Genomic DNA, 27,740 nt, shown 5'->3' on the forward strand with positions numbered 1-27,740 from the left:
AAAATTCTATTGTCTGATGGAATACAAGATTCTGCAGATGCTGCAAATTGAGAGCAGCTGGAGTAATTCAACTGGTCAGGAGGGGTTCCCAGCCTGGGCTCCATACACCCCTCAGTTAATGGCAGGGGTCCATGGCATTAAAAAAAAAGCCCTGATCTATGGAGTTTAATAAATAGTCAACATTTGGGAACAAAACCCTTCATCAGGACTGGAAAGGAAGGGGGAAGACACCAGAATAAGATGGGGGGGGGTAGTGGGAGATGAGTGACACCAGCTAGGAGGGGAGGGTAAAAGAAGCAGCTGGGAAGTGATAGGTGGAAAAGGTAAAGGGCTGAAGAAGGAATTGATGGGAGAGGAGAGTGGACCATGGGGGAATGGGGGACAGGGAAGGAGGAGGGAAATGGTAGGGCGGGGGTGGAGAGAGGAGAACTGGAATGGGAAAACGACCACAGTGTGGAAATCTTACTGGGTAGGTTCTGTCGAAAAGTTGAGCCTGAAGTCTGTGGATCATTTACAATGAATTAACCACAACTAGAATTTTTTGAGGACGTAACTAGTAGAGTGGATAGGGGAGAACCGGTGGATGTGGTATATTTGGATTTTCAAAAGGCTTTTGACAAGGTCCCACACAGGAGATTAGTGTGCAAACTTAAAGCACACGGTACTGGGGGTAAGGTATTGATGTGGATAGAGAATTGGTTGGCAGTCAAGAAGCAAAGAGTGGGAATAAACAGGACCTTTTCAGAATGGCAGGCAGTGACTAGTGGGGTACCACAAGGCTCAGTGCTGGGACCCCAGTTGTTTACAATATATATTAATGACTTAGATGAGGGAATTAAATGCAGCATCTCCAAGTTTGCGGATGACATGAAGCTGGGCGGCAGTGAGGAGGATGCTAAGAGGATGCAGGGTGACTTGGATAGGTTAGACGAGTGGGCAAATTCATGGCATATGCAATTTTATGTGGATAAATGTGAGGTTATCCACTTTGATGGCAAGAAATAGAAAACAGATTATTATCTGAATGGAGGCTGATTAGGAAAAGGGGAGGTGCAATGAGACCTGGGTGTCATTGTACACCAGTCATTGAAAGTGGGCATGCAGGTACAGCAGGTGATGAAAAAGGCAAATGGTATGCAGGCATTCATAGCAAGAGGATTCGAGTACAGGAGCAGGGAGTACTACTGCAGTTGTACAAGGCCTTGGTGAGACCACACCTGGAGTATTGTGTGCAGTTTTGGTCCCCTAATCTGAGAAAAGACATTCTTGCCATAGAGGGGGTACAAAGAAGGTTCACCAGATTGATTCCTGGGATGGCAGGACTTTCATATGATGAAAGACTGGATCGACTAGGCTTATACTCTCTGGAATTTAGAAGATTGAGGGGGCATCTGACTGAAACGTATAAAACTCTAAAGGGATTGGACAGGCTAGATGCAGGAAGATTGTTCCCGATGTTGGGGAAGTCCAGAATGAGGGGTCCCAGTTTGAGGATAAAGGGGGAGCCTTTTAGGACCGAGATGAAGAAAAACTACTTCACACAGAGAGTGGTGAATCTGTGGAATTCTCTGCCACAGGAAACAGTTGAGGCCAGTTCATTGGCTATATTTAAGAGGGAGTTAGATATGGCCCTTGTGGCTAAAAGGATCAGGGGGTATGGAGAGAAGACAGGTATAGGGTTCTGAGTTGGATGATCAGCCATGATCGTACTGAATGGCGGTGCAGGTTCGAAGGGCCGAATGGCCTACTCCTGCACCTATTTTCTATGTTTCTATGTGAATTGAATGGAAGAGATTGCTGGAAATCCAGAGTAACACACACAAAGTGCTGGAGGAACTCAGCAGGTCAGGCAGCATCTATGGAGGGGAATAAATGGTTGACATTTTGGGCCATGGCCTTACACCAGGGCGGTGTTTTACTAATTCTGTCATTGTGGTTGATGGTGATTGCTCCATGGTGAGCCACCTGATATTTGTGTGCTTGGTTGCAAAGACTGTGGGCCAGGAGTGGGGCCATTTAGCCCACCAGCCCTGTGCTGAACCCGATAAAGGATGCGCTACAAGTTACAGCGATCGGTGGACCACTGTGACCCAGCATGGATTGCGTGGGCAGGATAGCCTTCTCCTGGTTGGGGGAGGGGGAGGTGTGTATTGTCTGTCTGTGGGACTTGCCCTGGGTAATGGAGTGACTCTGTCCAAACATAGCCTCGAGGAGGTGGTGCTCGGCTGCCGGAGGTTTTCTGTATCATCAGCTGCCTGGGATGCTTCAGCCTATTCTCCAAGGTAGGCCTCGGGGCTACAGCCGTGGGTATGTAGGATTGGGGTGGGGCGACAGGCATTGGAGTGTGGGTGTAGGGGGCTACAGGGAGGTTTGTTGGTGTAGGTGGGGTGTGGCTATAAGCAGACACAGACATAGTCATAGAAAACTACAACACAGAAACAAGGCCCTTCAGTCCATCCAGTCCACTACCCACTCCCATCGACCTGCAGCCGGACCACTGACCTCCATACCCCTCCTTCCATGTACCTAGCTAAGCTTTTCTTAAACATTGAAGTCAAAATCACACCACCCTCTGAGTGAAGGAGATTCCCCTCATGTTCCGATCAAACCTTTCATCTTTAGCCCAAGACCTCTAGATATAGTCTCACCTGACCTCTATGGAAAAAGCCTACTTGCATTTACCCTATGGATACCCCTCTTAATTTTGTATACCTCGATTAATTCGCTCCTCAATCTTTACAGGGAATAAGGTCCCAACCTGTTCAATCTTTCCTTATAACTCAGATCCTCCAGTCCCAGCAACATCCTCTAAATTTTCTCAGTACTCTTTACATCTTATTTACATTTTTTCCTGTAAGTAGGTGACCAAAACAGCACACAATATTCCAAATTAAGCCTCACCAGCATCATATAAAACTACAACATAACATCCCATCTCTTTTATGCAATACTTTGATTTATGAAGGCCAATGTGCTAAAATATTTCCTTACGACCCTATCAACCTGTGACGTCACTTTCAATGAATACTACACCTGTATTCGCAGATCCCTTTGTTGTACTAACTCCCCAAAGCCCCACCACTCACTGTGTAAGACCTACCCCGTCTGGTCACCCAAAGAGAAACACCTCGCACTTGTCGGCATTAAATTCCATCTGCCATTTTCAGCCCATATAACCAGCTGGTCCAGATCCCACTGCAAGCCATGATAGTCTTCCTCACTGTCCACTACACTCCCAATCTTGGTCTCATTCACAAGTTTGCTGATCCAGTTAACCACATGATTATCCAGATCATTGATGTAGATGACAGACAACAACAGACCCTGTACTGTTCCCTGTGGGACGCCACTAGTCACAGGCCTCCAGTCAGAAAGGCAGCCCTCTACTACCATTCTCTTGCTTCTCCCACAAAGCCGATGTCTAATCCAATTTGAAAGCCAAACAACTGAACTACCTTGGCCAATCTCCCATGCGAGACTTTGTCAAATGCCTGACTAAAGTCCATGTAGACGACATCCACTCTCTTGCCTTCATCAACTTTCCTGGTAACTTCCTTGAAAATCTCTGTAAGATTGGTTAGACATGACCTACATGACTATCCCTAATCAGTCTATGTCTATCCAAATACTCATCCAGTCACCTAGAATACCTTCCAATAACTTTCCCACTTCTTACATTAGGCTCAGCTGTACTTCCTGGTTTATTCTTAAAGCCGTTATTAAAACAGCGGAACAACATTAGCTATCCTCCAGTCCTCTGGTACCTCTGAGGCCCCCGCAATTTCTATACTTGCATCCCACAGGATCCAAGGGGACACCTTGTCAGGCCCTGGGGATTTGTACATCCTAATTTGCCTCAAGACAGCAAACACCTCATCTTTTCTAACCTGTATAGGTCCATAACCTTGCTGCTGCTTTGCCTAATTTCGATTAGCTCTGTCTGTGTCCCGAATAAATATAGATGCAAAAAATCCATTTAAGATCTCCCCATCTCATTCAGCTCCACAAATGGATCACCATTCTGATCTTCCAAAGGACCAATTTTGTTCCTTGAAATCCTTTCGCTCTGAAAGTATCTGCAGAAGGCCTCAGGGTTCTCTCTCACTTTGTCTTTAGAGCAAGCTTGTGCCTTCTTTTAGCCCTCTTGATATCATAAGTGTTCTCTTGCATTTCATATACTCCACAAGCACCTCATTCATTCCTACCTGCCTATATCTGCTGTGCACCTACTTTTTTCCTTAACCAGGGCCTCAATATCTCTTGAAAACAGAGGTTCCCTAAAATTGTTAACCTTCCTTTTTATTCTGACAGACACATACAAGGCTTTGCACTCTCAAAATTTCACTTTTGAAGTCCTCACACTTTCCAAATACACCTTTGCCAACAAAGACAGCCTGTCCCAATCTATACTTGCCAGATCCTTTCCGATACTGTCAAGATTGGCCTTTCTCCAATTTAGAATTTCCACCCAAGGACCAGACCTACCTTTCTCTATATTTACATTGAAATTATTGGCATTATGATCACTAGATGCAAAGTGTTCCCCTACACCAACTTCTGTACCTGCCCTGCCTGATTCCCTAATAGCAGATGTTGTATTGCACACACTCTCATTCGGACTTCTATGTACTGATTATGGAAACTTCCCTGAACCCACTTGACAAACTCTATCCGATCCTGCCCTTTACAGTATGGGAGCCCCATTCAATATGTGGAAAGTTAAAATCACCTACTCTCACAACCTAACGTTTCTTGCAACGGTCTGTGATCTCTCTACCATTTTGTTCCTGTAAATCCTGTAGACTGTTGAGTGGTCTATAGTATAATATAATCCCATTAACGTCCCATGTGGGTGTAGCAGTCTGTGTGGGGCACTCTTGGCACGTGGTTGTGGGTGACTGAATGTGGGCCTAGAGGTGTATGGGACTGATACAGGCACGTGCGGAATAGAGGGAGCTACTTGTGTGCTACACACGACCATGTAAGTAGGAGTTGGCTACGCCATGTGGGTGTACGGGGGGTTGTAGGCACAGTCATGTGGCTGTAGGATGCTGCTACAGGCACATCCATGTGGGTGTAGGGGGGCTACAGGCACATCCGTGTGGGTGTAGGGGGGGGCTACAGGCACATCCGTGTGGGTCTAGGGGGGTTACAGGCACATCCGTGTGGGTCTAGAGGGGTTACAGGCACATCCGTGTGGGTGTAGGGGGGGCTACAGGTACATCCGTGTGGGTGTGTGGGGGGCTACCGGCACATCCGTGTGAGTGTAGGGGGGCTACCGGCACATCCGTGTGGGTGTAGGGGGGCTACAGGCACATCCATGTGGGTGTATGGGGGGGCTACAGGCACATCCGTGTGGGTCTGGGGGGGGGGCTACAGGGACATCTGTGTGGGTGTGGAGGCTACAGGCACATCTGTGTGGGTGTAGGGGGCTACAGGCACATCCGTGTGGGTGTAGGGGGGCTACAGGTACGTCCGTGTGGGTCTGGGGGAGCTACAGGAAAATCTGTGTGGGTGTAGGAGGGGGCTACAGGTACATCTATGTGGGGGGCTACAGACACATCCGTGTGGGTGTGTGGTGGGGCTACAGGCACATCCGTGTTGGTGAAGGGGGGCTACATACGTGTGGATCTAGGAGGGGCTACAGGCACATCCGTGTGGGTGTGTGGGGAGCTACAGGCACATCCGTATGGGTGTGTGGGGGCTACAGGCACATCCGTGTGGGTTTAAGGGGCGCTACAAGCACAGCCATGTGGGTCTGGGGGTGGGGGGCTGCAGGCACATCTGTATGGGTGTTTGGGGGGACTAGAGGCACATCCGTGTGGGTGAAGGGGTGGCTACAGGCCTTTCCGTGTGGGTGTGTGGGGGGCTACAGGCACATCCATGTGGGTGTAGAGAGGCTACAGGAACATTGTGGGTGTAGGAGGGGGCTACAGGCACATCTATGTGGGGGGCTACAGGAAAATCCATGTGGGTTTAGGACGTGGGTACAGCCATATCCGTGTGGGTGTGTGGGGGGCTACAGGCACATCCCGGTGTGTGTAGGGGGCTAGAGGCACGTCCGTGTGGGTGTTAGGCGGGGTCTACAGGCATGGGTGTGTGGGTGTGGAAGGGCTGATGGTGGAGGAGGACAACAGGAGAGGAGTGTGGGTGTAGGGATTACCGTGGTATGAACATTGTGAACGGTGTGTTTGGGGAATGCGGATTGGTGCGGAGGCCTCCCTGTTTCTCACTGGACCCACTCTCACTCCCCCTCCTCCTCCTCCCAGATCCTGGACGAAGTGGAGAAACGAAGGCAGATCTGCATGGCTGTCATTTACCCTTTCATGCAAGGCTTACGAGAAGCCACTTTCCCTGCCCCTGGGAAGACCGTTCGTGTGAAGAGCTTCATCCCAGAGTCAGGGACAGAGGTGAGTTAATCACAGGCTGGAGCTCAGGAATCTTCTTTTGTTCTCTGTTTTGCTGGGGCCAGTCTGTTGTGTACGACATTGTTCCTGGCACGGGTGGAGAGGTAGAGAACATGTACTTGCAGTCCGCCAAATGTCCCTCCAGACTGAGGTGCACAATGCATTACATGTAACTCTCACACAATGCATTACGTATAACTCTCGTACAACACAAGGTGATATTGCCACAAATAATGTGGTGTATCTACCACACAAGTCCAAAGGAAACAGCCTAACACTATTGATGCTTCATGCGTGGTGAGACCTGGATTGTGGCAGAGAGTTCTGTGGTCTTGCGGCCTGTGGAAGCTGTTTCCCATCCTAACAGTTCTTGTTCAAATGCTGCGAACTTCCTGCCTGAAGTACGGGGCAAAGAGTTTGTTGGACCGAGGGGAGGGATCACTGACAATACGTGTTAGGTGCTCCTGATAAATATCTCAGATGGGTGGAAGAGAGACCCCCAGTGATCTGTTGAGGGGCCAGTCCTTTAAAACTTAGGTGCTGGAAATCCCCTGTTGTGGAGAAGAGTGAACCTCCAGAATGCCCTGCCCTGGAGAATTGTGACATTGGAATTTGTTTATCTTTGTCACGTCCACAGGTGCAGTGGAAAGCTTCTCTGGGGAACTGCTCAAAAGTTTCGAACATTCAAATTTGAGATTGTTTAATGTCACTTCCAGTACAAAAATGTAAAGTAGAATGAGCTAATTGTTGCACCAGATCTGATGCAGCACAAAAAAAATCACAGTAAGATCAAGGACAGCCTATATACATAGATTGTATGTCCATAAAGTGAGGTTGGGCACAGGAGTGTCTGTACATAAAGTGACTGACAAAATAATGAGGTAGTGGTGGCGAGTTAGTGGATGCAGAGGGGTGGGTTACTGGGTGCAGAGGGCCAGGTTGGTGGGTGGAGGTGTTGATCAGCCTTACTGCTTGGGGAAAGTAACTCTTTTTGAGTCTGGTGATCCTGAAGTGGTTGCATCCACCCTGATGGGACTGGGACAAACAGTCTATGAGCAGGGTAGGTGGGATCCTTCATAATGTTACTGGCCCTTTCTCGGCACCTTTCTGCATACATGTCTGGAGCCTGCCAGTGATTAGTTGGGCTCTATGACTGCCTGTTGGAGAGCCTTCCTGGCTACCTCAGTGTCATTCTATACCATGCAGTGATGCAGCTTGTCAGGATGTGCACCTACAGGCAGACACTCATACAGATCCAGTCACTGAGACTGAAGAAGGTAAAACTAACAGAATGTGGTAGCTTTGACCAGATCATTAAAGGGATTTGAAATGGAGATACATTAATATTTGACAGGAGATTCTGCAGATGCTGGAAATCCAGAACAGCACACACAGAACACTGAAGAAACTCAGCAGGTCAGGCGACATCTTGGCAGGGGATACAACTGTCAGCTGATTGTGGATGATAAAGAGAGGTGGAGGGGCAGGGAGGCTTGAGGAAGCAGGGAGTCTGCAGAAGGGCTTACACTAGAATAATGGGCAAAGAAGTAGCACATGGAATACAGTGCAGGGAAATAAATAGACATACACTTGGTAGAACAAATATAGATATGGACTATATTCTAAATGGGGAGCAAATTCACAAATCAGGGGTGCAAAGGGAATTGGGAGTCATCGTGCAGGTTTCCGTAATGATTAACCTACAGGTTGAATAGGTGGTGAGGAAACAAACAAAATGTTCACATTCATTTTGTGAGGACTAGAATATAAAAGGAAAGACCTAATGCGGGGGTTTATAAACATTGGCCAGACCATAGTTTAAGTACTGTGATTATTTTTGGGCTTCACATCTAAGTAAGAATGTGCTGGCATTGGAGAGAATCCAGAGGAGGTCAACTGGAATTATTCTGAGCATGAAAAGGTTAATGTATGAGGAGTGTTTGATGGCTCTGGGCCTTTACTCACTGAAATTTAGAACAATGGTTTTAATCTCATTGAAACCTATCGAATATTGAAAGGCCTAGATAGAGTGGATATGGAGAGGATGTTTCGTATGATAGGGGAGTCTCGGACCAGAGGGCACAACACAGAATAGAAGGATGTCTTTTTAGAAACATAGAAAAGCTACAGCACAATGCAGGCCCTTTGGCTCACAAATTTGTGCTGAACATGTCCCTACCTTAGAAATTACTAGGCTTACCTATAGCCCTCTATTTTTCTAAGCTCCATGTACCTATCCAAAAGTCTCTTAAAAAACGCTATCGTATCCACCTCCATCACCGTTGCCGGCAACCAATTCCACGCACTCACTACTCCCTGAGTAAAAAACTTACCCCTGACATCTCCTCTGTACCTACTCCCCAGCACCTTAAACCTGTGTCCTCTTCTGGCAACCATTTCAGCCCTGGGAAAAAGCCTCTGACTATCCACACGATCAATGCCTCTTATCATCTTATACACCACCATCAGGTCACTCCTCATCCTCCGTCGTTCCAAGGAGAAAAGGCCGAGTTCACTCAACCTATTCTCATAAGGCATGCTCCCCAATCCAGGCAACATCCTTGTAAATCTCTTTCTATGGCTTCCACATGCTTCCTGTAGTGAGGCGACCAGAACTGAGCACAGTACTCCAAGTGGGGTCCGACCAGGGTCCTATATAGCTGCAACATTACCTCTCAGCTCCTAAATTCAATTCCACGATTGATGAAGGCCAATACACCATATGCCTTCTTAATCACAGAGTCAACCTGCGCAGCTGCTTTGAGCGTCCTATGGACTCAGACCCCAAGATCCCTCTGATCCTCCACACTGGATCACGAATGTGTCTTACCATTAATACTATATTCTGCCGTCATATTTGACCTACCAAAATGAACCACTTCACACTTATCTGGGTTGAACTCCATCTGCCACTTCTCAGCCCAGTTTTGCATCCTATCAATGTCCCGCTGTAACCTCTGACAGCCCTCCACACTATCCACAACACCTCCAACCTTTGTGTCATCAGCAAACTTACTAACCCATCCCTCCACTTCCTCATCCAGGTCATTTATAAAAATCACGAAGAGTAAGGGTCCCAGAACAAATCCCTGAGGCACATCACTGGTGACCGACCTCCATGCAGAATATGACCATCTACAACCACTCTTTGCCTTCTGTGGGCAAGCCAGTTCTGGATCCACAAAGCAATGGCCCCTTGGATCCCATGCCTCCTTACTTTCTCAGTAAGCCTTGCATGGGGTACCTTATCAAATGCCTTGCTGAAATCCATATACACTACATCTACTGCTCTTCCTTCATCAATGTGTTTAGTCATATCCTCAAAAAATTCAATCAGGCAAGTAAGGCATGACCTGCCCTTGACAAAGCCATGCTGACTATTCCTAATCATATTATACCTCTCCAAATGTTCATAAATCCTGCCTCTCAGAATCTTGTCCATCAACTTGCCAACCACTAAGGTAAGACTCACTGATCTATAATTTCCTGGGCTATCTCTACTCCCTTTCCTGAATAAAGGAATAACATCCGCAACCCTCCAATCCTCCAGAACAGAGATGAGGAGAGATTTCTTTCGCCGGAGGGTGGTAAATCTGTGGAATTTATTGCTATAAGCAGCTGTGGAGGCCAAGTCATTGGGTGTATTTAAAGTGGAGGTTGATAGGTTCTTGAGAAGTCAGGGCATCAAAGGTTATGGGGAGTAGGCAGGAAAAATGGGTTGAGGGGGATACTAAGTCAGCCATGATGGAATGGCGAAGCAGTCTCAATGGGCAGAATGGCCTGATTCTGCTCCTATGTCTTATGGGTCTTGTTTCTCTGTTCCTCCTCAGATCATTGAACTGACACGGCCGTCGGATTCCCGCCTCGAACACGTGGACTTTGCGTCACTCTTCAAATACTTATCAGAGAAACACATCATTGACATCTTTGCCTCAATGCTGCTCGAGAGGAGGGTGATCTTCCTGGCTGAGGAGCTCAGGTACACAAACAGGAACAAAATCTAGCACAAGGCATGAGCACGACTCTAGCAATAGGGTGTGTGTATGTGTGAGTGCGTGTATGCGTGTGTGTCTGTGTGAGTGTGTGTGTGTGTGTGCATCTGTATGTGTGCGTTGTGTGTCTTTGTGTACATCTGTGTGAGTGTGTCTCTGTGTTCGTCTGTGTATGTGAGTGTGTGTATGTCTGTGTGTGTGTGTGTGAGCATGTGTCTGTGTGTGTCTCTACGTCTGTGTGTGTGTGAGCATGTGTCTGTGTGAGTGTGTGTGTGTCTGAGTGCGTGTGTGTGCATGTGTCTGCGTGTCTGTGTGTCTTTGTGTACGTCTGTGTCTGTGTGAGAGTGTGTGCGTGAGTGTGTCTGTGTGGGTGTGTCTCTGTGTGTGTGAGTGTACATCTGTGTGTGAGCGTGTGTCTGTGTGAGTGTGTCTCTGTATGTGTGAGCGTGTCTTATGAGTACATGCATGCAAGTGTCTACATGTCTGCAAGTGAATGTGTGTGATGAAGTCAGAAGCTGGGAGATGATTGGTGAAAGAGGTAATGGGCTAAAGAAGAAGGAATCTGATAAGACAGGACAGTGGAGCACTGGAGAAAGAGAACATGAAAAGAAGATAGGTAGATGAGAAGTAAATGGTGAACCAGAATAGTGAATGGAAAAAGAGAGGAGGAGGGAGGGGTGAACAAATTACCAGAAGCTAGATAAGTAGCTGCTCATGTCACCTACTTAGGTTGGAGGCCACCCAGATGGAATATGAGGTGTTGTTCCTCCGACCTGTGTTTGGAAGGGGGCAGAAGCCAGAATAAGGAGGAGGGTGCGAGGGGGAGGAGTACAAGTTGGCAGATGATGGGTGAAATCAGGTGAGGGGGAGGGTGGTTGGGTGGGGGAGGGCAGATGAAAGAAGAAGCTGGGAGGTGATAGGTGGTAGAGGTAAAGGGATGAAGAAGGAGGAATCTGATAGGAGAGGAGAATGGATCATGGAAAGAGGAGGCAGGTTCTTGGGCAGGTAGGAGAAAAGAAAGGAGCGAAAAAGAAAGGGGCAGAAGTCAGAAGAAAATGGGTAGGAGGGCAGGGAATACAGGCTGACAGGTGATAGATGAGGGCAGGTGAGAACAGGGCCAGTAACATGATGAAGAATGCCACCCTGGACTGTTTGTCCCACTCCCATCAGGGAGGAGGGTATGTGACAATTGTCAAAAACAGTTACTTTGTCCCAAGCAGTATCGCTGATCAATACCTCCACCCTCGAACTCCATCACTGCTTTATTATTTCCTGTCAGTCACCTTATGTACAGCCAAGTATCACTTTATGGACATAGTCAATCTGTGTGTAGCAGCCAAACTATACCAAAACCAAAAGAATTGCCGCTGCTGGCAGCCCTATGGATTTGTTCTACTTGCATGGTGCGCCCTCATTCCTGAAGTGATTACAGATAGATACAGAAGTGTGGCTCCTGCAATTGTTACAGATAGATACAGATGTGTGGCTCCTGCATTCCTGTAATGATTACAGATAGATACAAATGTGTGACTCCTGCATTCCTGTAAAGATTACAGATAGATGCAGATTTGTGGTTCCTGTAATGATTACAGATAGATACAGATGTGTGGCTCCTGCATTCCTGCCCTCTAATTATTGTGCTTGAGTAATTACAGCTACATACTGCTAAGACACAGGAGACATGAAATCTCAACATTTACACAAATGTCCTCGTTTGGTAAGCAGACCATCTTGGATTAAGATCTCCTGCCAAATCAGATTGTTCATCCTGACTGTATTCAGGAAAATCTGTCTTGAATTGCTGCTGCCAAAGCTCATCCAAGCACAAGACTGAAACCCCGTTAACTGTCAGCTCTGGCCACCATCACAATCTCCTTTCAATAGTCCGTAAACAGTCCAACCCTACATTGTTCTGATTGAATAGGGTCCATCATTAACAATGCAAATCACTTGCAACAGTTCCAAAGCCTCAGGGTACGTCCACGCTACACCGGATAATTTTGAAAACGAAGCTTTTTCTCTTCGTTTTGACATTCTGTCCACACTAAAACAGCATTTTCATCCCCCGAAAACGGAGATTTTCAGAAGCGATCTCCAGAGTGAATAAATCTGAAAACGCCCAATATCCATTGTAGTGTGTACAGGGTAACCGGAGAGATTTAAAAACGCTGTCATGACAACACCACAACATCAATGCTTTCTCTGCTTCTGCTTGGTGCTGCGCAAGCTGTTATGACGCGCAGTCGATGTGAATGGCGTGAGAGTTAAATTGTAAAGTGAGCTTTTTTGACTATTTAAAAACGCTGTCATGACGTGCCGGAACAGATGGCCGCAGCGCGGCATTTCGTTGTTTTCTTGGACGCAACCACCTAACAATTTCAGAACAAACTGCAACGAGACTGAAGCCAGAAGGGTTAGAAATGTACTCACCAAATACTTTGACCCATAGCTTACTGAATAAATACATATACTCACTTTGCCCTATTTTCTGACCATAGAAACTACAGCACAGAAACAGGCCCTTTGGCCCTTCTTGGCTGTGCCAAACCATTTTCTGCCTAGTCCCACTGACCTGCACACGGACCATATCCCTCCATACACCTCCCATCCATGTATCTGTCCAATTCATTCTTAAATGTTAAAAAAGAACCCGCATTTACCACCTCGTCTGGCAGCTCATTCCACACTCCCACCACTCCCGTGTGAAGAAGCCCCCCCCTAATGTTCCCTTTAAACTTTTCCCCCCTCACCCTTAAGCCATGTCCTCTGGTTTTTTTTATCCCCTTGCCTCAGTGGAAAAAGCCTGCTTGCATTCACTCTATCTATACCCATCATAATTTTATATACCTCTATCAAATCTCCCCTCATTCTTCTACGCTCCAGGGAATAAAGTCCTAACCTACTCAACCTTTCTCTGTAACTGAGTTTCTCAAGTCCCGGCAACATCCTTGTAAACCTTCTCTGCACTCTTTCAACCTTATTTATATCCTTCCTGTAATTTGGTGACCAAAACTGAACACAATACTCCAGATTTGGCCTCACCAATGCCTTATACAACCTCATCATAACATTCCAGCTCTTATACTCAATACTTTGATTAATAAAGGCCAATGTACCAAAAGCTCTCTTTACGACCCTATCTACCTGTGACGACACTTTTAGGGAATTTTGTATCTGTATTCCCAGATCCCTCTGTTCCACTGCACTCCTCAGTGCCTTACCATTAGCCCTGTATGTTCTACGTTGGTTTGTCCTTCCAACGTGCAATACCTCACACTTGTCAGTATTAAACTCCATCTGCCATTTTTCAGCCCATTTTTCCAGATGGTCCAAGTCCCTCTGCAGGCTCTGAAAACCTTCCTCACTGTCTACTACACCTCCAATCTTTGTATCATCAGCAAATTTGCTGATCCAATTTACCACATTATCATCCAGATCATTGATATAGATGACAAATAACAATGGACCCAGCACTGATCCCTGTGGCACACCACTAGTCACAGGCCTCCACTCGGAGAAGCAATTCTCTACCACCACTCTCTGGGTTCTTCCATCGAGCCAATGTCTAATCCAATTTACCACCTCTCCATGTATACCTAGCGACTGAATTTTCCTAACTAACCTCCCATGCGGGACCTTGTCAAAGGCCTTACTGAAGTCCATGTAGACAATATCCACTGCCTTCCCTTCATCCACTTTCCTGGTAACCTCCTTGCTTGTATGAAGGTGGTTCACCTATTTATGCAAGTACTTCTCTGACAATAGCTGTGTAACAGCCTAATGTAACATTGTATGGAAATACAAGATAACACTGATGCAGACGTTTTATACATTTAACAAAGTGCTTTATTAATGCAACAGAGTTAGTCAGTTTTTCAATGTTCGTCGTCAGCCGGGTCATACTGTCTGTGATCTCCCTGTCGGTTGCCTCCACACGCTCCAGTATTTGGTTTTTTAGTTTTAAGTCCTCCTGCGCGAGAGCCAAGAGCAAGTCCTTTTAAGTTTTTCTACTCTGTAACTGGACAAATGCACGCCAAGTATCCTGTTTCCTCTTCACTTGTTTTCTGTGTGTCCTGCGCGTGTCCAGTAGGAGGAAATTCGCCCAATTATCTGTCTAATGTGGACGGAGTTATTTTGAAAAACGCTTAGTGTGGGCGCCTGTCGTTTTTACTCAAAACCATCGTTTTCAAAATTATCCGGCGTAGTGTGGACGTAGCCTCAGACACATTCACCCCCATCACCAGCTCAATTTCCAGCAAATTGATATGGTTCAGGTGAGACCACTCCTGAAGATCTCTGATGAGGAATGTTCTCTTTGTAGACCGGCATACGTTCCTGTGTATAGATGTTAGGCAGTTCACAATACTGTTCACTATCTAAGCCAGCCACTTCCAATCCTGAAACAGCATAGCTCCTCACGACCTTTTCATGACCTATCATGCGTAATTGAATGAGTGTTCCTTTTCCTGTCAGGTTGAGCTTGCTTATGAGGCTCTCTGTGCAGAACACTGCTGTACTTCCTTGATCGGGGAAAGTATGAATAACCACTGTCTTGTTACTCTTCTTCGACTTCACCCAAACTGGAAACGTAGGAAGTTTACAATCATGATCACCAGCCCCCCTAAGGGCATTCGATGCTAAAGCAGTACTCGCTGCTGTGTTTGCTTCATTCACAGTTGCTTTTGAATCTGCAGCCTTTTCAGTTCCAGACTCAGTTTTACATTCACTTTCAAAAGTAGCCACGGTAGTGGTAAAGCTGCTTCCTTTAGCTTGAGAGCGAGTTTGTGACCCAGTTTGGTTCACATCTTCACTTACTGCTGGTGATGTAGCATTGTATTTTTTTCCAAACACTGGGTGAATAATAATCTTTACTTGGCTTTCAATAAAATCAACAATGACAGTGAAAGTAACCTTGCAGCTGTGCCTTTCTGGCAGTTTTTAGACTGACGATCTCCATTTTTCCCAAAGTTCGGGCAACTTATTTACAACAATCCTCATATTAGCAAGCATGTTCAACTCACATGACCTGCACGTCTTCCATAGCATTGCAACAACTTCTAAGAAAAAGCCTGTAATCTTGAAGCAATTTAATATGTGTCTAAGAAAGAGCCTTTTCCATGTAGGCCGCAGCAATTTTGTTCTCATCACCAAAATATTCCTTCAGGCTTGGGTCTCTTGCTATCCTTCCTCTGGATCAGCCCACTGGCAACTTGTGACAAACTCTCCAGGTTAACTGTTCAAGAAAATACGGTCACCATATTTGTCAGTCTTGTCTTCAATGCAACTCTTGAAAGCCCTCATAAACGAATGATGCTGGGGATCGCCGTTGAAGATTTGAGTCTCGCTTTACGCAAAGATGTAATATGTTCTTGCATCACCATGCTTGTTATTTCCTTTTGCATCCCTAAGGCCTCCAGTGCAGCATTTAGACCTGAAACACGTGTCATCAAACTGTAAGTCAGTGTCCTCATACTATTGGATATGGGAGAGGTTCAGAGTACCTCCTTGGTGCAGGCTGAGAATGAGCACCCTGAACTGCCCCTTGGGGCTCAAACTCATGCCTCACGCACATTTGTTCCTCAAATGTAAAATGTAATGGTCGAACCAAAGCAATTGCCGCTGCCAGTGATCCTATGGATTTGTACTACTTGCAAGACGCACCCTCACTCCTGTAATGATTGCTCCAAAAGCCCAAGCTGCGTACTCAGATTTTTTTTGACTTGCAAAAGCAAACATACGATCTTGAAGCGATGAAACTAAAGTGTAAGCTAAGCATGATTGAGCAGTCAGCAGAAGATATGACATCCACTGGCCCCCAGCTCCTACAAAGCATGAAGACATGACTTATTCCACCATTCATGTGACTAGTTGCTATGGTAAGCAGAACACAGCACAGATAGAGAACAGGAGCATGGCTATGAATATAAGCTATCTGACGTCAAAAAGGATCTAGTACTTTCCCATTGTATATGATGAATAAACTCTTCTGGGCTTCCAGCCGGATACAGGTATCGATTATAACTGACGTTTCGATGACAAACTCTGCCATCTTCATCAGGGATGATGCCTGCGCGTGTCTAATCTGATGGTATTTATACTCCCATTGTCCGTCCTCATCCAATCAAGTTTCCACTCTCCCACCTTGTTTACAACATTGTCGTTGTTTAAAATTCTTCTCCTCTAGTTTAATTTCACTGCTTCCTTCACCAGGCGGTCCCAGAAGCCATTGGCATGGCACAGTAGTTCTGTGCCAAAGTCAGTGCTATGGCTATTGTGAATTCAATGTTCTGCTACCGATAATTTCTCTGGGTAACCCAAACTGATACACCACCTGTGCTCCTTGATGCGGGTTTCCACCGTGTGTCCCGTCTGGCTGATATACGCTGATCCACATTCACAGGGATTCTTGTACACACCAGCCAACCAGAGTCCCAGGTCATCTTTGGCCCACATAAGCTGTAATTTGAGCTTCCTTACTGATTTGTGGATGGTATTAGTCTGATATTTTCTTCGGGATCCTGGTGATCCTTCTGGAAACATTGAAAATAGCAATGGCTTCCTCCTTGTTGTTAGGTTTCCTGGTCTTTCCATTGGCCTGGTGAAGGAAGCCATTGAAATGAAACTACGGGAAAAGAATTTTAACAAAGATGAAAGTCTCATTCTAAGTAAGAGCTGGAATTCGATTTTAAACAAGGCGTGACAGCAGAAACCTGGTTTTCTGCATTAATTACTCAAAATGTGGTCTGATCTTCATGGAAGTTACAGTAAAAGACAAACATAATCTGCCTAAACTAAAATACACAAACAATTGTACTACTTCTCATCATTATTGTGTACACCATTTAAACAATCACAGTCGAGGTTCACAAAGGTATGTGAACCTCTGGGGTAATGCCTTCTACAAAAGATATTTGGGGTCAGGTGTTCCAATCAATGAGATGAGTTTGGAGGTGTGGGTTGTAGAGATGCCCTGCCCGATATTTAAAAAAAAAAAGACACACAGTCAGGTTACTGACAGCTTCTCAAGAAAGATCTCTTTATTTTCACCATGCCTCAATCAAAACAACTTTCAGAGAACCTTAGAAGAATTGTAGAGATGCATGAATCTGGAAAAGGCTACAAGAGCATTTTTAAAGACTTGACTGTTCAACAGTCCACAGTAAGAGATATTGTCTACAAATGGAGAAAATTCAGTACTGTTGCTACTCTCCCTAGGAATGGATGTCCTGAAAAGATCACACCGTGCAATGCTGAAGGAAGTGAAAATGAACCCAAGGGTAACAGCAGAAGACCTGCAGAAATCTCTAGAACTTTCTAAAGTCTCTGTTCATGTCTCCACTATATAATGGCATTCGTGGAAAGACACCATGGAGGAAACCAGTACTCTCCAAAAAAAAATATTGCTGTACGTCTCCAGTTTGCAGGACCACCTGGATGCTCCACAACACTTCTGGGACAATGACAGAACAGATAGGATAGAAATGCTCACTGCTATGTTTAGAGGAAAAAGGGCACTATACACCAACGCTAAAACCTCATTTCAACTGTGAAGCATCATGGTCTGGGGCTGCTTTGCTACCTCAGGGTCTGGATGGCTTGCAATCATTGAAGGAACAATGAATTCAAAATTGTATCAAGACATTTTACAGGAGAATGTCAGGGTACTGACTGTCATCTGAAGCTTAGTAGAAGTTGGATGATGCAACAAGACAATAATCTGAAACACAAGAGTAAATCAACAACAGAATGGTTTAAAAAGAAGAAAATTCATGTTTTGAAATAGCCAAGTCAGAGTCCAGATCTTAACCCAACTGAGATGCTGTGGATGACCTGAAGAGGGCTGTTCATGCAAGGTGTTCCAGAAATATTGATGAACTGAAACAGTTTTGTATGGAGGAATGATCTAAAATTCCTCCAAGCCGATGTGTGGGACTGATCAACAGTTACTGGAAATGTTTGGCTGAAGTTATTGCTGTACCATTTATATCAGTTACCGAAAGTAAGGGTTCACGTACTTTTTGCAACAAATACATGTAATATTGGATCATTTTTCTCAATAAATAAATGAACACATATAATGTTTTTATGTTATTTATTTAATTGGGTTCACTTTATCTAGTTTTAGGACTTACGTGAAGATCAGATCACATTTTAGATAATTTATGCAGAAATAGAGAAAATTTTAAAGGGTTCACAAACTTTCTAGCATCACTGTAAATACCACCAGACTACATGTGCCCAGATATCATCCCTGATGAAGATGGCAAAGTTTGTCATCAAAATGTCGGTTAAAATCAATACCTGTAGCCGGCTGGTCACCCAAAAGGTTTTTTTTCTACTTTATATGTTTATATTTCTTGTGTTTTTATTATAATTATGTTCTTTATGTCATTGTGTGTTTTACGCTGCGTTGGATCCAGAGTTACAATTACTTTGTTCTCCTTTACACTAGTGTACCAGAAATGACATTAACCAATCTTGAATTGTTCTGTGGATTGCTGGTTGGTTTCTGACACCAGAGACCAGAGGCAGACAACATTCTTGAATTGAGCTGTCAGTCTGAATGGCAAAGAAATACTGAAATTTAAAAAAGAATGCATATAAGATTGTTGTAAGTGAGAAGGCAGAGACAGAAATAACATTTCAAGTCGTCAGAAATGGGAATGAGGGTCCTGATGAAGTTCAAGTTTATTGTCATTCAGCTGTACACATGTATACTGCCAAATGAAACAATGTTCCTCCAGACCAAGGTGCATAACACAGTACAAATAACTCACACACACAACCCACAGCAATATTACTACAAATAAAGTAACAAATAATAAAATGTATTCCAGAAGATTACATTTATCATAAGGTGCATTTGAGCCAAAAGTTAACAAGTAACCAGAACAAAACTAGTGGCACTTCATGTGTGATGAGACCTGTGTTGTGGCAGGGGTTTAGTAGTCTTACATCTGGGGGAAGAGGTTGTTTCCCATCCTAACAGTCCTCCTAATGTGATGCTACCTCCAGCCTGATGGTTGGAGTCAGAGACTGATGGACGGATAGGAGCTATCACTGACAATGCTAAGAATTCTGCATAGACATTCATCTTGATAAGTATCTCGGTTGGATGGAAGCGAGACCCTGATGATTCTCAGTAGTCCTTGCAGTGCATTGTAGGGTAATAGAATGGAATGGAATGATTCAGCACAGGAACAGGCCATTTGGCCCACGATGTTGTGCCGAACCAGCTAAAAAGCAAATCAAAAACACCCAAACACTAATCCCTTCTACCTACACCATGTCTGTATCCCTCCATCTTCCTCACATCGATGTGCCTATCCAAACATCTCTTAAAGGTTTCTAATGTATTTGCCTCCACCACCATACCAGGCAGTGCATTCCAGGCATCCACCACTCAGCAAAAAACTTACCTGTCACATGCCCTTCAAGCCTAAACACCCCCCACCATCACCACCTTCAATGCCCTCTGGTATTAGATATTTCTACCCTGGGAAACAGATACTCCCTCTCTACTCTATCTATGCCTCTCATAATTTTATAAACCTCTATCATATCTCCCCTCAGCCTTCACTGCTCCAAAGAAGAGAATCCCACTTTGTCCAGCCTCTCATGATAGCACATACCCTGGTAAACCACCTCTGCACCCTCCCCAAAGCCTCAACATCCTTCCTGTAGTGGGGCAACCAGAACTGTACACAATACTCCTGACATGGCTTAACCGGGATTTTATAAAGTTGCAACATAACCTCCTGACTTTTGAACTCAATACCTCAACTAATAAAAGCAAGAATTCCATAAGCCTTCTTAACCACTTTATTGACCTGTGTAGCCTCTTTCAAGGAGCTATGTACTTGGATCCCAAGAATTATGGTCAGATGCTTTGTAATTCTCAAACCAGATAGTGATATAGCTGGTCAGGACACTCTCAATGGAGCTCCTGTAAAAATTGGTGAGAACGGGAGGCCTCAATGTCCTCAGCCCAAAATGTTGACTGTTTATTCATTTCCATAGATCCTGCCTGACATAGAAACACAGAAAACCTACAGCACAATACAGGCCCTTCGGCCCACAAAGTTGTGCCAAACATGTCCCTACCTTAGAAATTACTAGGCTTACCTATAGCCCTCTATTTTTCTGAGCTCCATGTACCTATCCAAAAGTCTCTTAAAAGACCCTATCGTATCCGCCTCCACCACCGTTGCCAACAGCCCATTCCAAGCACTCACCACTCTGAGTAAAAAAAAAAATACCCCTGACATCTCCTCATTTTGTGTGACCTGCATTTTGTGTGTGTTGCTTTGGGAAAGAGGGAAAGTGAGTTAGTTGTCAGCAATGGAAGACATGGGAGAGGGTTTGATAGAGCAAGGGAAAATCCCTTTATCAAGTTTATGGTCATGTACGGTGAGATGCAGTACAAAAAAAAAAAGAAAACTTGCAGTAGCATCACAGGCACATACAGTCAGTGGCCACTTTATTAGATACACCTATATATCTGTTAATGCAAATATCTAATCAGCCAATCACGTGGCAGCAACTCAATGCATAGAGCATCCAGACATGGTCAAGAGGTTCAGTTGTTCTTCAGACCAAACATCAGAATTGGGAAAAAATGTGATCCAGGTGATTTTGACCGTGGATGATTGTTGATGTCAGATGGGCTGGTTTGAGTATCTCAGAAACTGCTGACCTCCTGGGGTTTTCATGCACAGCAGTCTCTAGGGTTTACAGAGAATGGTGCGAAAATCAAAAAATATTCGGGGAGCCACAGTTCTGTGGGTGAAATTGCCTTAATGAGCAAGGTCAGAGGAGAACGGTCAGACTGGTTCAAGTTGACAGGAAGGTGACAGCACAGCAGCGTGCAGAAGAGCATTTCTGAATGCACAACACATCAAACCTTGAACTAGCAGCAGAAGACCACACTGGGTTCCATTCCTGTACATAATAAAGTAGCCACTGAGTGTATGTACTTTGATAAAAACTTTGAACTTGGACCCAGCCTTTGACTGATGGTGATCTCTGTCCCTGCTCTGCCCACAGCACCCTGTCACAGTGCATCCATGGACTGGCCGCCCTACTCTACCCCTTCACCTGGCAACACACCTACATCCCCGTGCTGCCCAAGGTGATGCTGGACACAGTATGCTCCCCCACTCCCTTTGTGGTCGGCGTACAGAGGCAGTTCCTGGAGGAGGTTCAGGAGATGCCCATTGAAGAGGTGAGTGTGGGGAGAGAGAAAGGACCCCAGTATGCTGGAGGGAGTAGAGTACAGTGTTAGAGGCAAGCGTAACATGATGGGGCACCACGCTCCACTGGGTTGGTTTGAAGGGGGCCTCTAGATCACTGTGGTTAGTTCTGAGGATTTATCAGTCCCTGTATCTTTCTCCCTGGCTGACTGCACAATATGCATTAGTTAGATGGGACCAATCACCTCCCTCTAGTGTCCTTCTCCTTTCTCCCATGGTCCACCCTCCTCTCCAATCAGATTCCTTCTTCAGCTCTTTATATCTTCCACCTATCACCTCCTAGCTTCTCACTTCAATTCCTCTCACCTGGTCTCACCTATCATCTTTTCACTTGTACTCCTGTCCCTCCACCCACCATTTTATTCTGGCTTCTGTCCCCTTTCTTCTAGTCCTGATGAAGGTTTTGGGCATGAGACATCATTTTATTACTTGCCATAGATGTTGCTTGATCTGCTGAATTCCTCCAGCATTTTTGTGTGCTACTCAAGTGCAAATACAAATTGTGCAGAAGATGTGGAGAATTTGCAGAGAGATACAGACAGTTTAAGGCAGTGGGCAAGGGTCTGGCAAATGTACAATGCTGGTAAATGTGAAGTCATCCACATTGGAAAGAAAAACAGAATTTCAGATTGTTATTCAAGCACTCCCAGTTTTCTGAGAAAGATCACGGCAATGGAAGGGTTAACATATGCGGAGCATTTGAAGGTCCCTACTCGCTAGACTTCAGAAGAAGGCGGGGAATCTCATTGAAACCTACCAAATATTGAAAGGGTGATAGAATGGACATGCTGAAGAGGAAGATGGTAGATTGATTCAGAATCAGGTTGATAGTCACTGATGTATGCTGTGAAATTTGTTGTACAGCAAATTCATCAAAATTACTAAATTACAATAAGTAATATATATTTTAAAAATCAAATAAGTAGTGCAAAAATAGTGAGGTAGTGTTCATGGGTTCATTGTCCATTCAAAAATCTGATGGGAGAAGCAGTTCCTAAAAAAAAAAATCCCTCTCACCCTCTCCCCCAGCCACTCCCCCCATAGTCACTCCTCCCCCCCATAGTCACTCCTCCCCCCCACGTCACTCCTCCCCCCCCATGTCACTCCTCCCACCCGCCACTCTCCCCCCCCCCCCCGGCCACTCTCGCCCCTCCCGCCCCCGTCACTCACCCCTGGCTACTCCGCACCCCCCGCCACTCTCTCCCGTCCGCCCCTCACCTCCCTCTCCCCATCGGCCTCCCATCTCCGCACTCTCCCCCATCCGCCCCTCTACGCACTCTCCCCCATCTGCCCCTCTCCCATCCCCCTCACCCCTCCCCTTCTCTTCCTCCCTCTCCCCCTTCTCCCACTTGCCCTTATCCCCCTTGCCCTTCTCCCCTATGCACCCGCTACCCCCCCATGCACCCTCTCAATGGCTGCTCTCCCCCAGCCAGTCCCTTTCACCATCCCCCCTCTCCCTTTCAGTGCCCCCTCCCCCCTCCCCCCTCCCCCCTCCCCCTCTCTCTCCCCCCTCCCCCCTCCCCCCTCCCCCTCCCCCCTCCCCCCTCCCCCCTCCCCCCTCCCCCTCCCCCTCCCCCTCCCCCCTCCCCCTCCCCCTCCCCCTCTCTCTCCCCTCTCTCCCCTCTCCTCTCCCCCCCTCCCCCTCTCCTCTCCCCCTCTCCTCTCCCCCTCTCCTCTCCCTCTCCTCTCCCTCTCCTCTCCCTCTCCCCCTCCCCCTCCCCCTCCCCCTCCCCCTCCCCCTCCCCCCTCCCCCTCCCCCTCCCCCTCCCCCTCCCCCTCCCCCTCCCCCTCCCCCTCCCCCTCCCCCTCCCCCTCCCCCTCCCCTTCTCCCTCCCCTTCTCCCTCCCCTTCTCCCTCCCCCTCCCCTCTCCCCTTCTCCCTCCCCTCTCCCCTTCTCCCTCCCCTCTCCCCTTCTCCCTCCCCTCTCCCCTTCTCCCTCCCCTCTCCCCTTCTCCCTCCCCTCTCCCCTTCCCCCTCCCCTCTCCCCCTCCCCTCTCCCCCTCCCCTCTCCCCCTCTCCTCCTCCCCTCTCCCCCTCTCCTCCTCCCCTCTCCCCCTCTCCCCCTCTCCTCTCCCCCTCTCCTCTCCCCCTCTCCTCTCCCCCTCTCCTCTCCCCCTCTCCCCTCCCCCTCTCCCCTCCCCCTCCCCCTCTCCCCTCCCCCTCCCCCTCTCCCATCTCCCCCCTCCCCTCTCCTCCCCCCTCCCCTCTCCTCCCCTCTCCCATCTCCCCCCTCCCCTCTCCCATCTCCCCCCTCCCCTCTCCCATCTCCCCCTCCCCTATCCAAACTTCTCCTAAGTATTGAAATTGAGCTCACATGCACCACTCGTGCTGCCAGCTCATTCCACACTTTTTCACTACCCTCTGAGTGAAGAAGTTTCCTCTCATGTTCCCCTTAAGCTTTTCACCTTTCACCCTTAAGCCATGACATCTGGTTGTAGTCCCACCCAACCTCAGTGGAAAAAGCCTGCTTGCATTTACCCTATCGATACCCCTGTATCGACATTTGCAAGTGTCATTGGTGACTGTAATATTGAATCAGGTTTGCAGGTCTGGCAAGTGAGACAGGAAATGCACTGACTTCCAAATAATCATTTATTTACAACAGTAAAACGTTCTTGTTCCCCAAGTTACAGACAATACAAAGCTGAATGTTCAACAAATATACCTACGTAAAGGTGCACGCGGCACATCCCTTCCCAATCATCTTGTCTTGCCTTAAACAAAGGAAGAAGAGAGCAAGCCCCTTCCACGTGCTGTTGTGTATACCCAGGATATTTGAAACGGGAGACCAGGCAGCCATCTAATGGGAAAAGCAGCTGCAGTTTCTAAAGTAACCATCACAACGGAAGTGACTTTTGAACATCAGAATAAGGCACGCCTTCATGGGACACTTCACCCCTCGAAAGTTGCAAACGTGATGATCCAACCCTCAGACTAGTATGACTCTCACAAACTCCCAACTAAGTTGCACATAAAACATGAGTACAATGCCCAGCGTCCAGTACCGTAAACCCAATAATTGCCTCCTAGTCTGCCAGTCTCTCTGTGTCCCACTCTGGAATGTAATAGCCAAGGAGCTGGTCCCCCCACTTCATCTTATACACTGACTCTCAGATGTGATCAGCCAGGTGAGAGATGTGCACCAACCCATCAAGAATGTAGATGCAGCATTCTTGAGCGATAACAGTATAGCTGCCACCTTCCTTGGTGAGCAGGTAATCCAAGGCTATCAGAATCAGTTCCCAGGACAGTCTGGCTGTATCATGTTGAGAAAGGCTATCATTCAAAATACCCTTTCTTTGTAATAGCCCTCTTACCAACCAGCATGGGCAAGGTGTTCACCCAGGGCACTGGTGTGCATACATATGGCACCACATATCAACCACACCACCCTGTGAGAATAATGGGTAGGCATATCCAGTAAATGCCATTCAGCATCCAGCAAGTGCCCAGCTTCACAGCACCATTTGGCATAGACAGATATTGTTCCTGTTCACACTTGCCATCCACTTTGTACCTGTACTCAACATACCACCTACACCCACACCCTGTCAGGTGGGGAAATCACTAAGAGTCAGGACGTTCCAATGATAAATGGTATGTAGGGAAATACCTTTGAGCACTCACTCCACCAGGGCAATTAAGGGTCAGTCACTTGCGACTGTTATCATACTCTGGTAAGGTTGCTGGAATAGACTACCCCCTCCCAGCTCCCCCACCAAACCAAAATGCAAAACCCTGAGAGGCCAGATAATTTCCCCCAACAGTCTTTCTTTCTCGTCAAAGGTATCAGTGACAACTCTTCCGTGATGTAGTAAGGAGTCTTCATACAAATTCAGCAATCTGACTCAATGGTCCAGTGTGCAAATTCAAAACACCATCCACAGACAGGAATGTATAATAGGATCTCCCACCACAAATCAGCATTCACCACTTTGCCATTCTGTAATGCAGGGAGATACAAATACACTCACTCCCAATTCATCACTGGATATTTAGAAAACACAAAAAATGACAAAACTACAAGAATTCCTCCCAAAGTGTTCAATTCCCTCTGAAATGTGGGCATCTCATATCAGGAATAAAGTTGCCCCAAATTTCTACTCAAATTTCATATGGCCAGTATGAAAAATGAGTCATCCCTAAAGCCTAAATATGGGGAAACAAGTAACAGATTAAGATACAATAAAAGCTTAACTGATTTAGAAAACAGGAAACAAAGTAACTGACTGAACAAACACAAGAGAGAAAGTAACAAATTAAACACAAATCACAATGTCAGGTCTGAACTCTTTAATAAAACTTCCTATGAAACTACAAAAACTTAAAACAGACAATTAATTTTTTCACAGAGAAACAGCACTTATCAGAGAACAACTAATAAGGAAAAAGGAGCTGGGCGGGATCCAGCATATTCACAAAGTCTCTTAAGGGTGAAATTGGCCGGCGCACGAACACACACACAGCAAACTGGCGTGTATGGCCACAGTTTGTTTCTTCACATTCAAATTATTTACACTCTGTTTATGGAGAGAGGGATGCAGGTCAAATGACCCTCCCCTCCCTACAACAATGAGGCAGTAACACCCCCCCCCCCCCCCCCCCCCACCGATTCCCACTGCTGGTGAACATTAGCTGATATCCTTTGCAGGGAACCCTGAGTGGAATGTGAGGAATGTGGCAGAAGACAAAAGGAACCCTGATCTGCAGAGGGCTTGAAGAATGACCTTTCCCCTAAACAGTCCTGCTGAAGGGTTTCAGCCCAAAACGTCGACTGTATTTTTTTCCGTAGATGCGCCTGGCCTGCTGAGTTCCTCCAGCATTTTGTGTGTGTTGTCCCAAGCTCATTAATTCCTTAGTGGAGAATTCCCTGAGCTCTGTTGTCTCAAAGGTGCCCATTACACCATTCCCCCCCCAAAATTCCTGAGCCTCCTCCCCTCCCCCTCCTGAGGGGTCAAACATACGGTCTGATGCTCCCCCTCGGCAAGTATGGGAACACGTAAGAACTGTCCTAGCTCAGACAAGGAAAGGGTGATCATCTCGAGGATTAAACCGAGTATAGCGTATATGTGAAGCAGAGGTGACAGGTTTTTGACTAGTAAGGGTGTCAAAGGTTATGGGGAGAAGGATCCCTGTTATGTGGACAGGCCGACCAGGGGGAATGCCATACTACATCTAGTACTAGGTAATGAACCGGGTCAGGTCACAGATCTCTCAGTGGGTGAGCATCTGGGGGACAGTGACCACCGCTCCCTGGCCTTTATAATTATCATGGAAAAGGATAGAATCAAAGAGGACAGGAAAATTTTTAATTGGGGAAAGGCAAATTATGAGGCTATAAGGCTAGAACTTGCGGGTGTGAATTGGGATGATGTTTTTGCAGGGAACTGTACTATGGACATGTGGTCGATGTTCAGAGATCTCTTGTGGGATGTAAGGGATAAATTTGTCCGGTGAGGAAGATAAAGAATGATAGGGTGAAGGAACCATGGGTGACAAGTGAGGTAGAAAATCTAGTCAGGTGGAAGAAGGCAGCATACATGAGGTTCAGATGGATCTATTGAGGAATATAAGGAAGCAAGAGAGGAGCTTAAGGGGCTGAGAAGAGCAAGAAGGGGGCATGAGAAGGCCTTGGCGAGTAGGGTAAAGGAAAACTCCAAGGCATTCTTCAATTATGTGAAGAACAAAAGGATGACAGGAGTGAAGGTAGGACCAATTAGAGATAAAGGTGGGAAGATGTGCCTGGAGGCTGTGGAAGTGAGCGAGGTCCTCAATGAATACTTCTCTTCGGTATTCACCAATGAGAGGGAACTTGATGATGGTGAGGACAATATGAGTGAGGTTGATGTTCTGGAGCATGTTGATATTAAGGGAGAAGAGGTGTTGGAGTTGTTAAAATACATTAGGGCAGATAAGTCCCCAGGGCCTAACGGAATATTCCCCAGGCTGCTCCACGAGGCGAGAGAAGAGATTGCTGAGCCTCTGGCTAGGATCTTTATGTCCTCGTTGCCCACGGGAATGGTACCGGAGGATTGGAGGGAGGCGAATGTTGTTCCCTTGTTCAAAAAAGGTAGTAGGGATAGTCCGGG

At 46.4% G+C, this 27,740-nt stretch overlaps 1 protein-coding gene across 4 annotated transcripts in view; it reads left to right on the plus strand.

The window, feature by feature from the left end:
• The window catches only part of dennd2da (DENN/MADD domain containing 2Da), a 216,380-nt gene that overhangs the window by 123,773 nt on the left and 64,867 nt on the right, over positions 1 to 27,740 (plus strand). For all 4 annotated transcript variants that reach the window (XM_072278510.1, XM_072278509.1, XM_072278508.1 and 1 more), the window contains 4 exons: positions 2,205 to 2,282; positions 6,270 to 6,410; positions 10,238 to 10,386; positions 21,446 to 21,623. In XM_072278510.1, the coding sequence (XP_072134611.1) occupies positions 2,205 to 2,282; positions 6,270 to 6,410; positions 10,238 to 10,386; positions 21,446 to 21,623 (546 nt within the window). The remainder of the gene's footprint in view (positions 1 to 2,204; positions 2,283 to 6,269; positions 6,411 to 10,237; positions 10,387 to 21,445; positions 21,624 to 27,740) is intronic.

This window comes from Mobula birostris, chromosome 14, assembly GCF_030028105.1.
Source record: "Mobula birostris isolate sMobBir1 chromosome 14, sMobBir1.hap1, whole genome shotgun sequence".
NCBI classification, from domain to species: domain Eukaryota; kingdom Metazoa; phylum Chordata; class Chondrichthyes; order Myliobatiformes; family Myliobatidae; genus Mobula; species Mobula birostris.